The sequence below is a fragment of the Salvelinus alpinus genome, chromosome 21, assembly GCF_045679555.1.
Source record: "Salvelinus alpinus chromosome 21, SLU_Salpinus.1, whole genome shotgun sequence".
NCBI classification, from domain to species: Eukaryota; Metazoa; Chordata; class Actinopteri; order Salmoniformes; family Salmonidae; genus Salvelinus; species Salvelinus alpinus.
This window is the reverse complement of record NC_092106.1, coordinates 31,407,898-31,424,921: the sequence shown is the minus strand read 5'-3', so window position 1 is coordinate 31,424,921 and position 17,024 is coordinate 31,407,898. Positions and strand designations below refer to the sequence as shown.

Below are 17,024 nucleotides of genomic sequence, written 5' to 3'. Positions count from 1 at the left end.
TTTAATTATGAGATTTCTGTTTGAATTTGGCGCCCTGCACTTTCACTGGCTGTTGTCATATCGATCCCGTTAACGAGTCTCAGCCGTAAGAATTTAATCTAAAATGTTTTAAGTAATGTTGGGTGCTTACCTGGAGGGGGCCACGCCCACTAGGTTAGGCCCCAGGCCCCTGAACAGAGAGCGGGCTCCTTCTTTCTCAAGAATCAACCTGAAGACAAAAACACAACATCTTACCCACCACTCACAAATATTCACATTCTTTTCACTTAAACTTCAGCGGAGTTCATAACAATGAAGTAGGGTCTGCTGAAAGCCTTGCTGGGTTGTAACAACAACTTGTAGAAAGAAAAACATGAAGTATGATAGTAGTTTGAAACGATATGATACATCCTGCTGCTGGGGTATGCTACAGATCCCCAGACAGGCCTTTCCCTGAAGGTAGGGGAGAGAGAGACGAGCTAGGAGTTGGATTTCAGTCCACATGGCACTGCCTGCCGAGGAGACATGAGTCAGAGCAAACAACATAGGGTTTCGTGAGGGAGGGATCCTGCTGCCAAACCCCACAAGAGGATAGGAGGTAGAGTGGAGGGTGTGTAAACACCCAAAATACACCAGCTCATTTTTACTCTGGTTTCTTGAGACTTCTACACATTAGGCTACTTAGGACTGTTTACTGTGAAGTTTAATGTGCAAAGCTGGAGGGCAATGACAGTAATATATCCCAAACTATCAAAACCAATAACACAAGCATAAAGTATTGTATTTGTATAGTTTGATGGTTAACAAACATAACTAGACATTGGAATATAGGCCTATGCCTGTTTGATCTTGTAAGCTGATCTCATATCCTGATAAAGATAGATATCACGATATAGGTAATTTCTTATCCCGATAAAGATATATACAGTTGAAGTCGGAAGTTTACATACACTTAGGTTGGAGTCTTTAAAACTAGTTTTTCAACCACTCCACTAATTTGTTGTTAACAAACTATAGTTTTGGCAAGTCGGTTAGGACATCTACTGTGTGCATGTAGCATGTGCAGTAATTTTTCCAACAATTGTTTACAGACAGATTATTTCACTTATAACTCAATGTATCACAATTCCAGTGGGGCAGAAGTTTACATACACTAAGTTGACTGTGCCTTTTAAACTACTTGGAAAATTTCAGAAAATGGATGTCATGACTTTAGAAGCTTCTAATAGGCTAATTGACTCAATTGGAGGAGTACCTGTGGATGCATTTCAAGAACTACCTTCAAAATCAGTGCCTCTTTGCTTGACATCATGGGGGAATCAAATTAATTCAGCCACGACCTCAGAAAAAAAAGTATAGACCTCAACACGTCTGGTTCATCCTTGGGAGCAATTTCCAAACGCCTGAAGGTACCACGTTCATCTGTACAAACAATAGTACACAAGTATAAACACCATGGGACCACGCAGCCATCACACCGCTCAGGAAGGAGACGCGTTCTGTCTCCTAGAGATGGACGTACTTTGGTGTGAAAAGTGCAAATCAATCCCAGAACAACAGCAAAGGATATTGTGAAGATGCTGGAGGAAACATGTACAAAAGTATCTATATCCACTGTAAAACGAGTCCTATATCGACATAACCTGAAAGACTGCTCAGCAAGGAAGAAGCCACTGCTCCAAAACCGCCATAAAAAAAGCCAGACTACGGTTTGCAACTGCACATGGGGACAAAGTTCATACTTTTTGGAGAAATGTCCTCTGGTCTGATGAAACAAAAATAGAACTGTTTGGCCATAATGACCATCGTTATGTTTGGATGAAAAGGTGGGAGGCTTGCAAGCCAAAGAACAACCATGAAGCACGGGGGTGGCAGAATCATGTTGTGGGGGTGCTTTGCTGCAGGAGGGACTGGTGCACTTCACAAAATAGATGGCATCATGAGTCGGGAAAATTATGTGGCTATATTGAAGCAACATCTCAAGACATCAGGCAGGAAGTTAAAGCTTGGTCGCAAATGGGTCTTCCAAATGGCCAAGCATACTTCCAAAGTTGTGGCAAAATGGCTTAAGGACAACAAAGTCAAGGTATTGGAGTGGCCATCACAAAGCCCTGACCTCAATCCTATAGAACATTTGTGGCCAGAACTGAAAAAGCATGTGCGAGCAAGGAGGCCAACAAACCTGACTCAGTTACACCAGCTCTGTCAGGAGGAATGGGACAAAATTCACCCAACATATTGTGGGAAGCTTGTGGAAGGCTACCCGAAACATTTGACCCAAGTTAAACAATTTAAAAGGCAATGCTACCAAATACTAATTGAGTGTATGTAAACTTTTGACCCACTGGGAATGCGATGAAAGAAATAAAAGCTGAAATAAATCACTCTACTATTATTATGACATTTCACATTCTTAAAATAAAGTGGTGATCCTAACTGACCTAAGACGGGGCATTTTTACTTGGATTAAATGTCAGGAATTGTGAAAAAACTGAGTTTAAACGTATTTAGCTAAGGTGTATGTAAACTTCCGAATTCGACTGTACATATCACAATATAGCACACTTTCTGTAAATTCAATGAATAAATAGTTTAATTAAAATGACCACATGTAAAGGCCTATTTCTTATTACATTTTGAATTATACTCAACAAATAAAAAGGTACTTACTCATATTTGATTATTTCTCATTTTATTTAGAACCCTTGTACAAATTTTCAATTAAGCACTAACAAAATATAAAATATTAATGTATAAAATCTAAAAAGGTAAATAGAAAACACCTCAACTAAACTTGCAAAGAAAATAAATATATGCCTAAAATATATATTTTTGGGGGCTTGTCTGTTTTGCATGTCATTTTGGCATTAATACTTGTCACATATCAATTTGCATTTGGTACCTTGGGTCGAGTGTATGCGCCAACTCACGAAACTGTATGCGCCAACTCACGAAATTGGGGCCATGTCTTGCAGATGTAAGTTGTAACAGCAGCTGTTATCTCCTTCCATCTTCATGATTCTTTGCCATATGGTGTGCCGCGGGCAAAAGCCTCTTGGAACGTCTGAGTCGGGGGTTTGTTTTGAGCACTCGACTGTACTTTTTGGGATCTCATCAATAGACACGCTCCGTACTGTTTCACGTAATTCTTGCTTAGGTGGTAAAAGAGGTTAGTGGTGTTTGAGCCTGTTGTCGGGACCGGCCTGCGGCAGATTCTGCAGAGGACAGTTTTCTGGTCCGTGTCAGACTCATACCCAAACCACGTCCATGCAAACGAAGTAGCCCCTCTTTTAGGTACGAGCTCCGTGTCACGTTCACTCTCCATGTTAGTTCGAGTTGCAAATTTCAGTGTGGAAGAACGCAAAGCATCGTCCAATTGACGAAAAATATTGCCGTAAAGTGTTTGATTTGGGACACAACGAAATAAACAGAGCATAATATGAAACGATAAGACGTTTTTCTATATCGTCCCACGATATAAATCATCATATCACCCAGCTCTAATGACAATGCTAGTAAATCAAGTTGTGCAGGCTGAATATAATACCCACTTGAGGCAGTGTAAAGGTCCTGGAGGGGACATGCGTGCTACGCTGGGCCCATTGACGGTACTGAGCTGCACCTCAGACACGTAGAGTGTGATGTGGGATGACTGTAGTCTGGTCTTCACCACCTCCAGGGGACAGGTCAGGATGGCTCCTACCGTTCCCCCACACCTAGAGGAGGAGAGGGGGAGAGAGAGAACAAAGTGGGGAAGAAAACAGAGGGATTTTCTGAGGTGGCAGCACATATCACTCAGCTGCTCGAGAAAAGCAGCAGACAAACTGGCTGTGGAGCAGTGTGGGGACTCGGAGAGGCTTGTGGGGCAGTGTGGGGACTCGGAGAGGCTTGTGGGGCAGTGTGGGGACTCGGAGAGGCTTGTGGGGCAGTGTGGGGACTCGGAGAGGCTTGTGGGGCAGTGTGGGGACTCGGAGAGGCTTGTGGGGCAGTGTGGGGACTCGGAGAGGCTTGTGGGGCAGTGTGGGGACTCGGAGAGGCTTGTGGGGCAGTGTGGGGACTCGGAGAGTCTTGTGGAGCAGTGTGGGGACTAGGAGAGGCTTGTGGAGCAGTGTGGGGACTAGGAGAGGCTTGTGGAGCAGTGTGGGGACTAGGAGAGGCTTGTGGGGCAGTGTGGGGACTAGGAGAGGCTTGTGGGGCAGTGTGGAGACTAGGATAGGTTTGTGGGGCAGTGTGGAGACTAGGAGAGGCTTGTGGAGCAGTGTGGAGACTAGGAGAGGCTTGTGGAGCAGTGTGGGGACTAGGAGAGGCTTGTGGGGCAGTGTGGGGACTAGGAGAGGCTTGTGGGGCAGTGTGGGGACTAGGAGAGGCTTGTGGAGCAGTGTGGGGACTAGGAGAGGCTTGTGGAGCAGTGTGGGGACTAGGAGAGGCTTGTGGAGCAGTGTGGGGACTAGGAGAGGCTTGTGGAGCAGTGTGGGGACTAGGAGAGGCTTGTGGAGCAGTGTGGGGACTAGGAGAGGCTTGTGGAGCAGTGTGGGGACTAGGAGAGGCTTGTGGGGCAGTGTGGGGACTAGGAGAGGCTTGTGGAGCAGTGTGGGGACTAGGAGAGGCTTGTGGAGCAGTGTGGGGACTAGGAGAGGCTTGTGGAGCAGTGTGGGGACTAGGAGAGGCTTGTGGAGCAGTGTGGGGACTAGGAGAGGCTTGTGGAGCAGTGTGGGGACTAGGAGAGGCTTGTGGAGCAGTGTGGGGACTAGGAGAGGCTTGTGGAGCAGTGTGGGGACTAGGAGAGGCTTGTGGAGCAGTGTGGGGAGTAGGAGAGGCTTGTGGAGCAGTGTGGGGACTAGGAGAGGCTTGTGGAGCAGTGTGGGGACTAGGAGAGGCTTGTGGAGCAGTGTGGGGACTTGGCTTTGGAGAGTCAGCACAGTAGTGCCCCGTCTGTGGAAAAAACTGTTCTCGTCTGGAATGAATCATTGCAATAACAAACACTTTGTGCAAGTACCTTTCACACACCTAATTTGACCTAATGCTTTCCAAAAGCACACAAATACCAGAAATACTATCAGACATCCACAAATGTCTATGACTGCGAGTCTAAGCTTCTTTATATGAACTCATGAATACATCATGGTTTTGACCGCAATGGAAGTGGGATGATTTGAAAGAAAAAGCCTACATTCTACGAGTCCTTTGGGGGCAATATGGCAAGTAGAAAGTACGTGTTCATAACCTAGCCTGTGTTGTATCATAAAATATTTTAAAAATCATTTTAAAAAAGATATGAGGGAATCTTTTCAGCCAAGCCCCAGTAAATTACAGATATGGTGGTTGATCATTAATCCATACTTCTATTGAGGGAGATGGCCAAAGTAAAAAGACAGAGGGAAGCCCACCTGCTAAACATGCACGCCTGGCACATGTGGACTGCGCATGTCTACACATGCGACAGAGCATGAGAACCGTGGAGGACATTAGCAAAGGTAAACAATGGGAGGGTGCGGTGCTAAACTCTCTCTTCCAATAGTCCTATGTCAAGCTACTGATGTTATTTTGAAAGGAGAACATGTCTAGGCCTTTTTCACAATATGTCTGCCATGTGTAATGAAACAAACTTGTGTTTATATTATGATGTCAATAAAAAGATAGGAAACAATAAAAGGCTTGAGACGCAACCGAATGTTATGGCGACCCGCATGACAGTTACAAGGAAGGGGCTAGCCGACTAAACTCAACCATTTACGATGGAGTTGAGCAGTGGCTAGTGTGGGCTGACTGGAGTTCCCGACATCACATAACAGTACATTTTTATTAAAAACTACAGATTTCAGCACCCAAAGAATAGCCTGCATTTACACAGGAGGACATTGTCCTGTGTAAATGCAGGCTATTCTTTGGGTGTTGAAATCTGTTAATGCAAAGTCGGAACTCCAGTCTGCCCACACTAGTCACAGATCAACTCCATTGGAAATTGTGGAGTTTAGTTTAGTCGGCTAGGAAGCAGAAAAACCCAGCCCTGTTGATTAGGCTACTGCCCATCAAACTAACAATTACCTCTATTCCTTCCAGAATGGTTCACTCATATAGTGGTGTGGGGGCTGTGCTTTGGCAAGTGGGTGGGGTTATATCTTGCCTGTTTGGCCCTGTCTGGGGGTATCATCGGATGGGGCCACAGTGTCTCCTGACCCCTCCTGTCTCAGCCTCCAGTATTTATGCTGCAGTAGTTTATGTGTCGGGGGGGCTAGGGTCAGTCTGTTATATCTGGAGTACTTCTCCTGTCTTATCCGGTGTCCTGTGTGAATTTAAGTATGCTCTCTCTAACTCTTTCCCTCTCTCTGAGGAGCTGAGCCCTAGGACCATGCCTCAAGACTACTTGGCATGATGACTCCTTGCTGTCCCCAGTCCACCTGGCCGTGCTGACCTGTTGCACCCTCGACAACCACTGTGATTACTATTATTTGACCATGCTGGTCATTTATGAACATCTTGGCCATGTTCTGTTATAATCTCCACCCGGCACAGCCACCCCTCATAGCCTGGTTCCTCTCTAGGTTTCTTCCTAGGTTTTGGCCTTTCAAGGGAGTTTTTCCTAGCTGCTGTGGTTCTACACCTGCATTGCTTGCTGTTTCGGGTTTTAGGCAGGGTTTCTGTACAGCACTTTGAGATGTCAGCTGATGTAAGAAGGGCTATATAAATACATTTGATGTATTGGTGTCAAGTCACCCTCATACAGTAGGGGTCTTCCAACCCTCCCTGACATATTTCACAATTGGTTGTCTCAGCTGGAATTGGCCATGGACTTCTGGCAACAAAAATCTCAGAGAAAATTGCGAAAGTGGGTGAAGATTTGGCTGAAATGAAATATACAGCGGACACTCTCGACAACCAAGTTAAACGCCGAAGAAAGGATATCAACATTGGAGGACAAGAACACACACCTAAACCACACTGTTGAAAAAATGGAGACTGTGCACGAAAAACTGGAAGAATGACTTCAACACCAGGAAAATCTGAGAAAGTCGGAAAAATACACTTCGGAACAGAGGTGTTCCCGAAATCCACAAATTCGGTGGATTGTGTGAAAGACATTTTACGTAATCTATTTGAGGACACACAGGAGGATTTTAACAACATGACCATTGAGAGAACACATCGGACACTGACGACACCACGCCCCGGACCAGCCCCACGTAACCCCCGGCCTATCCTGGTGAAATTTTTACCATACACCAACAGGGAGAAGTTCCAGCTCAAAGCAAAATAACTCAGGACTTTTCGCTGCAAAGGGACAAAGGTGGAGTTTTTCCCTGACTTTTCCAAAGACAAGAGAAATGCGTTCACGGAGGTAAGACGTATGTGCATGAAAAGGAGACTAAAATACTCCTTGCAATACCCTGCCGTGTTCTGGGTTACTGTGAGAGGATCACTACGTCGTTCTTACAGACCCAAAGAAGGGTGTTGCGGACGTCAATGAGGCTGAATAATCTGACTAGTGTGGTAGGCTATGGAAAATCCACATGGGGGTGGTTCATCAGGGATGGACTACCATTTTTCCCTAAGCTGATAGAACTTCCTATGTTGTAAGCAGTCTCACGGAGTGTTTATGCTGTGAATGTTGCCTACAATGTATCTTTCTGGTTTACAGTTGATATCATTATAGTACTAGATTGCGCAGGATTATAGTCCAAGCACATCATTCTGTTTTACGGTCATAGAAGGAATAAACATATCTATTCTTTTAAGTTTTCACTCGTATCATAACAGCAATAGCTGGGCTTATAGCTAGGCTTCAACAGCTAGGCTTCAACAGGCGTGTTTGGGCCATGCATGATGGGCACAACCCAAAGTGTACGTTTATTTTATCATTATTATGACCTATACAAGTCTCCCTTTGGTGTTTATTCTCTGCTTACATTGCTGCCTTATGGAATTAGACAGTTCATGAGAAAGGTAATAACTTCTCTGAGTATAAAGATCAGCCTGTCGTTAGGTTCAATGTTTTTTCTATGACATGTCATCGCTGTCGTTTCAAAATGTATATGGTCATGCCTATATTTGGCATTGGTAAAACGTTCTTATTCTGGATGGAGCGTCAGTGCTGGGAAGACCTCGGGACACTTCACACGGATGAAAGCCTGGTTTAGGGGGAGGGTGATTTCTGTATCTTGTGGGTTTGGGATATGTTTATGACATTTGTTCAATGGGAAGTTTAGTGTTCTATATGGGGTGCACTACCAGTCGTTCACTTTCTTTGATTCTCTAAGCATCGATTTAAAATATTCTAACAGACGTCACGTTTTGGTAGTAGTATATTTACATTATAAATCGGGATTATAAATCAGGCCCCTGGTGCATTTTTTGATAAATCCAAAACTGTTACCAGGACCTCCAAAACTCAAGAAGCAATTTAAACACTGTGAGGATACTGGTCTTTATGATATGGAGACTGATCAATCCAACCACTTGTGATTACTCATTATTTTAGAATAGGCACAATGTTTATTCACGCATCGACTATTTTCTGATCTCACACTCTCTCATAGATAAAGTGGGTGCTTGCAGTGTGGACACGATAACTATGACAGCTCATGCTCCCATTGATCTGACTGTTGGAATAGGAGAAGAGAAAAATGTTAATGTTGGTGAATGAACACCAGCCTCTTACATGACAAGGTGTTTTGTGAATTCCTTTGAGCCAGAACACACTACAAAACAGGCACATGTGCGAAACAGGTACATGCCTGGGAAGATTTTAAAGCATACATACGTGGAGTAATGATACAACAATCAGCTACTATTAAGAAATTAGATTAACAGAAAATGTATCAACTTGAAACAGAGCTCAAAACTCTGGAGAGGGAATATTGGTCCAATCCTAACAACATTTCTCTGGTAAACCTGACAAAAACTAAATAGGAGCTGAATACTTTATTCAGTAAAAAAGCGGAATATTTCCTGTTCAGGCTGAAGCAGAGATGGTAAGAATCAGGTGAAGGCAGGAAAACTGTTGGCCAGTATCCCATCCCATCCTGGGATACCCAGTGATTTCTATAAAAGGTTTGCAAAGCACCTTAGCAAAGAAATATTGAAAACATTTAACACATTGATTACAAAACATCTGGCTATGAGGGTGAATCATATCATTAAGAAAACCATAAATCCAGACCAGGTGGGATTTGTGAAAGGCAGAACTTCATCTGACAATCTTAAAACGCCTATTGCATGTCATCTGGAAGGCAAAAGATTTGGATGCTTCAGTGGCAGCCTTATCCTTAGACGCAGAGAAAGCCTTTGATAGGGTGGGCTGGGACTACCTGCATTATACTATAAATACATTTGGATTTGGACTAGAGGTTGACCGATTCTGATTTTCCATCGCTGATACCGATAATTGGAGGACCAAAAAAAGCCGATAGCGATTAAATCGGCAGATTTTATATATATATATATACACACATACATACATACAGTGGGGCAAAAAAGTATTTAGTCAGCCACCAATTGTGCAAGTTCTCCCACTTAAAAAGATGAGGCCTGTAATTTTCATCATAGGTACACTTCAACTATGACAGTGCAATGTTTGAAGCACAGCGAAGAGCTGCTGGCAAATGCAGGAAAGTGCTGTTTGAATGAATGCTTACGAGCCTGCTGCTGCCTACCACCGCTCAGTCAGACTGCTCTATCAAATCATAGACTTAATTATATTACGAGCCTTAGGTCATTAATATGGTCAAATCCAGAAACTATCATTTCGAAAACAAAACGTTTATTCCTTCAGTGAAATGCGGAACCGTTCCGTATTTTATCTAACTGGTGGCATCCCTAAGTCTAAATATTGCTGTTACATTGCACAACCTTCAATGTTATGTCATAATTATGTACAATTCTGGAAAATGAATTACGTTCTTTGTTAGGAAGAAATGGTCTTCACACAGTTCGCAACGAGCCAGGCGGCCCAAACTGCTGCATATACCCTGACTCTGCTTGCACAGAACGCAAGAGAAGTGACACAATTTCCCTAGTTAAAAGAATTTCATGTTAGCAGGCAATATTAACTAAATATGCAGGTTTAAAAATATATACTTGTGTATTGATTTTAAAGAAAGGCATTGATGTTTATGGTTAGGTACACATTGGTGCAGCGACAGTGCTTTTTCACAAATGCGCTTGTTAAATCACCCGTTTGGCGAAGTAGTCTATGTTTCAATGATAAATTAACAGGCACCACATCGATTATATGCAACGTAGGACAAGCTAGATAAACTAGTAATATCATCAACCATGTGTAGTTAACTAGTGATTATGTTAAGATTTATTGTTTTTTATAAGATAAGTTTAATGCTAGCTAGCACCTTACCGTGGCTCCTTGCTGCACTCGCATAACAGGTAGTCAGCCTGCCACGCAGTCTCCTCGTTGAGTGCAATGTAATCGGCCATAATTGGTGTCCAAAAATGCCGATTACCGATTGTTATGAACACTTGAAATCGGCCCTAATTAAACCGGCCATTCCGATTAATCGGTCGACCTCTAATTTGGACAGGGCTTTCAGAATATTACTAAATGTATGTACAACCCCAAATCCATAGTAGTCACTAATAGACTACGATCATCTCCATTTTCAGTAGGACGAGGCACGAAACAAGGTGACTGTCTCTCGCCTCTCCTATTTATTATAGCATTAGAACCATTAGCCGAAGCAAAAAATATATGGAGTCAGATTCATAAGAGAGAAATATTCACCTCTGCTTCGTTATGGAACAACCCTAAACTGAAAAATGGGGGACACATGGTTTTCTGGAAAGATTTGTATATAAAGGGGATAAAGAACATCGGTTGTCCATATCATGAAAACTCATTAACTTTTTTGAAGAACTAAGGTCCAAGTAAGTATAATTAACAGAAACAAGACTTTGAGATTGTATGTTCAAGGTAGGCCAGAGTAACAACAAATTCTCTGTACATTCTGATATAAGTGTTAAGATGTACAGTTGAAGTCGGAAGTTCACATACACTAAGTTGACTGTGCCTTTTAAACTGCTTGGAAAATTCCAGAAAATGGATGTCATGGCTTTAGAAGCTTCTAATAGGCTAATTGACATCATTGAGTCAATTGGAGGTGTACGTGTGGATGCATTTCAAGGCCTACCTTCAAACTCAGTGTCTCTTTGCTTGACATCATGGGGAAATCAAAAGAAATCAGCCAAGACCACAGAAAAATAATTGCAGACCTCCACAAGTCTGGTTCATCCTTGGGAGCAATTTACAAATGCCTGAAGGTACCACGTTCACCTGTACAAACAATAGTACGCAGGTATAAACACCATGGGACCACACAGCCGCCATAGCGCTCAGGAAGGAGACGTGTTCTGTCTCCTAGAGATGAATGTACTTTGGTGCGAAAGGTGCAAATCAATCCCAGAACAGCAGCAAAGGACCTTGTGAAGATGCTGGAGGAAACAGCTGCAAAAGTATCTATATCCACATTAAAACGAGTCCTATGTCGACATAACCTGAAAAGCCGCTCAGCAAGGAAGCAGCCACTGCTCCAAAACCGCCATAAAAAAGCCAGACTACGGTTTGCAACCGCACATGGGGACAAAGATTGTACCTTTTGGAGAAATGTTCTCTGGTCTGATGAAACAAAAATAGAACTGTTTGGCCATAATGGCCATAATTTCCTCCTTATGTTTGGAGGAAAAATGGGGAGGCTTGCAAGACAAAGAACACCATCCCAACCGTGAAGCATGGGAGTGGCAGCATCATGTTATGGGGGTGGTTTGCTGCCCGGAGGGACTGGTGCACTTCACAAAATAAATGGCATCATGAGGCAGGAAAATGATGTGGATATATTGAAGCAACATCTCAAGACATCAGGCAGGAAGTTAAAGCTTGGTCGCAAATGGGTCTTCCATATGGACAATGACCCCAAGCATACTTCCAAAGTTGTGTCAAAATGGCTTAAGGACAACAAAGTCAAGGTATTGGAGTGGCCATCACAAAGCCCTGACCTCACTCCTATAGAACATCTGTGGAAAAACTGAAAAAGTATGTGCGAGCAAGGAGGCCAACAAACCTGACTCAGTTACACCAGCACTGTCAGGAGGAATGGGACAAAATTCACCCAACTTATTGTGGGAAGCTTGTGGAAGGCTACCCGAAACATTTGACCCAAGTTAAACAATTTAAAGGCAATGCTATCAAATACTAATTGAGTGTATGTAAACTTCTGACCCACTGGGAATGTGATGCAAGAAATAAAAGCTAAAATAAATCATTCTCTCTGCTATTATTCTGACATTTCACATTCTTAAAATAAAGTGGTGATCCTCCTAACTGACCTAAGACAGGGCATTTTTACTTGGATTAAATGTCAGGAATTGTGAAAAACGGAGTTTAAATGTATTTGGCTTAGGTGCATGTAAACTTCCGACCTCAAATGTAAATTTGCAAAGGATTCTCAAATACCGCAGGGCTTATATATAGCCACCTTATAGGTGGTTTTAATGGAACTTGTAAGGGCTTGAAGGCCGTATGGGAAAAAGACCTGGAGATAATTTTAGAGAGGAGGAATGAGAGATGCCTGGTTCAAACTGATTCAATTTAAAGTGTTCAATAGGATTTACTGGACTCTAACCACAACCAAAAGAGTCACATTGAGACACTGGAGGGAGAAGGACCCTCCCTCATATAAGGAATGGTACATAGACTTGGCAGAAACAGCTTCATATGAAAGATTGATTTATAAAATGTATTGTCAACTCAATAATTTTATTGATATCTGGGGACATTTTCTCTCAGCGATAGAAAGAGAAAACAATGTGTAAAGGCCTGATAGACTACAGACATACAGAGATGACTGGTAGGGGCAGGGATTTTTGTTTTGTTTATTTCGTTTTTCCTTTTGTTATAATAGTTATGCATGAGGGGGCGAAAAATTATAAGAGAGTTTCCTCGTTTTTATTGTGTGTGTGGTGCCGGTCGGGGATTTGGACACACCATTCAAATGAGTGGGTAGGTGAGTCCAGGCTTTTGACTGGTACTGTATATTAATGTCTGCCAATTTATTGTTCAGTGATAAATGTAATTCAATTCCATTGTTATATCGTGAAAACAAAAAACGATTAAATAAAAATAAAAATAATTGGCCATGTGCCTTTGTTTACAAGAATTAAGGAGCGCTCTTGCTCTGTATTGATCCATCTTGTCCTTTTTCCATGAGTCTGTGAGTAACACATGCAGGAATGCTTCTTGCCCTGCAGCCTCAAGCTTGACATGCGCCTTCACACACACAACAGCGACCCAGCTGAAATGTGAGTCCTGAAATCTTCAACATAATCTTGAAAGCATCTCATCTGTTGTTTCACTCTATTGACCATATGAATGTGCATAGTAAGAGTCTGGATATTCTTTTTCTACAGCCCTTGCATGTTGCGGTTATTTATAAATAAAATCCTCACCTAGCCCTTGATTATGACTCTAAGTTCAAGTTCCATTACACATAAGAGTCATTGGAAGAGGGGTCTTCTGTATGTGGAAATTTTGTTAAGAGCCCTGGGGCTTGGTCTGAACAATAACACGCATCGCTTGTGGTACAGTTTGAGAAGCATAAGGATCTTATCTTTCATATCAAAGAGAAATACTTTTCTAAAAACAAAAGGTTGAATTGATACCTTTATAGGGTTTGTGTTCCCACACTACCATATCTCCATGTTACAGCGTGGCTTTACGGAAGACAGAAGGACCACCTGTGCTAATTCGCATGCTCCAAACACCTGGGTGTAACAGAAGAAGGCTGCCAGAAATGTGTTGTCACTGAAAAATACTTTTGGCTGCAACTGTGATAAAGCCGGTTAAAACAGTGAACAAGTAAGTGTGTATTTTGCATTTGTGGAATTATTTTGATGTGATATGAAAGTAGAGGGATTTAAGTTTTTAGAACCGTATGGCAATTTAGAATCAATTTACGTTTAGGTGGAGTATTTGGTTGTTTTGGCTGCCAAAGCAAGTCTACCTCTGAAAATAACATATACCTTGGACCTTAAGGTGTAATGGTAACGTTAGGCTCCTTATGAGCACATCTTGGTCTAGTCCTCATACCATCAGTCATTGCTCGCTTCAATGTGACACTGACAGTGTGGGCATCATGACTATTTACGATTACAACCTTGGGCTGTATATGTTTAATTGGAGAAGAGTTCCCCATCGGCTGCGGCAGTTCAGGTAATGTATAGCTAGCTGGCCATGGTACGACCTTAGTCGCCGCATCTTGATCAGATGCCACTATGAGATACAATACTTACACCTCAGTGAGAGAAACCGGATTGTTTACAGCTTACCACAATATTAGACGTCCTCTTTTGAGCGTTAATGGTGCATTAGTTGCACGAGTAGCTAAATAATTTGAGAGTAAGGGATGACAGGCAACGTTAAGATTAGCTGACGTTAGAATGTGAAATAAGGTCAAAACAATGGCATCCGAGCGCACGTGCTAAAACGAGTGTATCAGCGTGGGTTATGGCTAATAGTCGGACAATATATCAAGTTAGTATTTAGAGAATAGCAATAGAAAAACTCGTATACAATAAAACTTATACATAACGCCGCAAAATAAATGGTCCTACCAAAACCAGACAGGGTCAGTTATGACATTGAATTTAGCTAGCTAATATTAGCTAGTTAGCAAGCTAGCAAAACATCTGTTAAAGGCACATCATCAGGAAGGAGTCCAGACTAACAGCAACTAATAGATAACTAGCTAACTAGACATATTTGAATTGTATCGTTTGCTAGCTAGCTTCATTGCTAGCTAGCTTCATATTCTATTCCATTATGTTAGATACTGTTACAGAGGACTGTATTACTAGCAAGCGATTATTCATGATACTCACCCTCCAGCAAACAGATGAACCAGGGTATCTCTCTGACTCATTCTGTCTCATATTCACAGGACCCGTACGCAGGGCACCACTTTGGGTTGGTAGGAGGGCTGACGACAAAGGAATTTGTAACTTATTGATCACTAGTCCAATGCACCGTGTTGTGGTGGAGGTCAGTTGCTAGCAAAAACGAGTATATGTAACGTTAGCTTCCCAAGCTAATAGTTGCCTTCCCCCGATTAAAAACCTCGCGGTCTCGACAGTAACTTTGCGTCTCTTCTGTGTTAACAGGGATACTATTTTTCTAGTGAATAAATGAAAATCGTTGTGATATACTTATACCCCGACACATTCCTCGCCGTCAAGCCGTGCCACACTGAACGTTACAGCGACATGACAGAATGGTTTTCATCGAAAGGGAAGTCGCAAAACAAAGGCTGTGATTGGCGGATGTGTAGATGTACGTCATTAAATCCCGCCCCGTAACTACCTTTTCACGTGATCAGACTTTGAATGGAAGCTTTGCAAGCTAGTGATACAGCAAGCTTAAATCAAATCGAATAACATTTTTATTGGTCACGAAGTATTTTGCAGATGTTATCGCAGGTGCAGCGAAATGCTTATGTTTCTAGTTCCAAAAGTGCAGCATACCTAACATACAAAACAATACACAGAAATCCAAAACATTGAAATAAAGATATTGTAATGATAAGAAATATCCGAACGAGTAATGTCAGAGTCTGGAATAAATATGTATTTGATGGTGTTAATTTCCGGTCACAATTTTCTTTTTACCCCCTTTTTCTCCCCAATTTCGTGGTATCCAATTGTTAGTAGTTACTAACCTGTCTCATCACTACAACTCCCGTACGGGCTCGGGAGGATCAAAGGTCGAAAGCCATGCGTCCTCCGAAACACAACCCAACCAAGCCGCACTGCTTAACACAGCGCGCATCCAACCCGGAAGCCAGCCGCACCAATGTGTCGGAAGAAACACCGTGCACCTGGCGACCTTGGTTTGCCTGCACTGCGCCCGCCCGCCACAGGAGTCGTTGGTGCGCGATGAGACAAGGATATCCCTACCGGCCAAACCCTCCCTAACGCGGACGACGCGACAGAGACTGGGCGCGAAACCAGAGTCTCTGGTGGCACCGCTAGCGCTGTGATGCAGTGCCCTAGACCACTGCGCCCTTTCCGGTCACAACTTGTAGACTTGTTTATGTGCTGCTGTGCGTTTTGTTGCTAACCTTAACGTAAACTCACCCCATTCCGTACAAATGTGCGTAACCGCGGCATTCAAACGAGGCTGCAATGAAAACGAATGGGACTGTGTTGGCATCAAAATCCGGGGTGTGAAACTACGTTTCGATTCAGCGTTGATTGACATGGTGATGGGCTAACAGTATTGGAGAAAAGATTAAAAAACGAACCCCTCTGATGCTGTACGTTACATCGTGACGTGTCACTACGTACAGCGCGCATTTGCAACTCATTTTGTGCCCGTACAGCCTCTTTCCACCAGGGGTAGCCCTTCTCTCGCAGATTAAAATCATGCTTAACCATATACACTTGTAAGAAAACGTCATTATTTTTGTCTAAATTAATATAATTATTGCTAATATTAAACTAATATTTCATGACTAGGGTGCCAATTGCATTTTTTTGCGAGTCATTGCTGCGAGCCATCATGACACTCAAAAGCCGGAACAGCTGCAGTTCACTTGTGAGGCTAACGTTAGCGCAGCCCTAAACGCCTCTTCAAATTCGACACAAACCTTCAAACAGGTATGTGATGAGACATTACATAAACTCTTTACGTTTTATTTACATTTTAAAGTTGATTAGTTGGACAAATCGGGTGAAAAAACTGTTTTCTTCACACAACATATTTCCCTCTTTCAAGATCACTTCGTAGCCTTCGCTCCCCACCCACCATTTTTAAAAAGACCCGATGGAGCTCATTGTCTTGTTGAATTATGCAGAGATGGGCATCATGAATGTCTCGTCATTAATTTAGTTGGAAAGGGGAGAAATTGTGCTTTACATTGGTATTGATATTACAGTCGATCTGGAAGTATTACGTTTTTTGGGGCGCAAAAATAAGGTCAATTGTACGGACCAAGGCGATGTACAAAAGTGAGTGAGTTTACGTTACTTTGCTACCTGGCAACTTTACT

At 42.7% G+C, this 17,024-nt stretch overlaps 1 protein-coding gene across 3 annotated transcripts in view; it reads right to left on the bottom strand.

Moving 5' to 3' along the window:
• LOC139548233 (solute carrier family 25 member 36-A-like) overlaps positions 1-15,819 on the bottom strand; it is a 32,566-nt gene extending 16,747 nt beyond the window's left edge. The window contains exons 1-4 of one of the 3 annotated variants that reach the window (XM_071357773.1): positions 15,190-15,222; positions 14,860-14,957; positions 3,531-3,695; positions 131-208 (exon numbers count right to left, since the gene is read on the bottom strand). In XM_071357773.1, coding sequence (XP_071213874.1) covers positions 131-208; positions 3,531-3,695; positions 14,860-14,900 — 284 coding nt within the window. In that variant the 5' untranslated portion in view covers positions 14,901-14,957; positions 15,190-15,222. Of the gene's footprint in view, positions 1-130; positions 209-3,530; positions 3,696-14,859; positions 15,227-15,692 lie in introns of those variants that run through there. The other 2 variants (XM_071357774.1, XM_071357772.1) reach the window with 2 other exon arrangements.
• Positions 15,820-17,024: the final 1,205 nt, after the last annotated feature.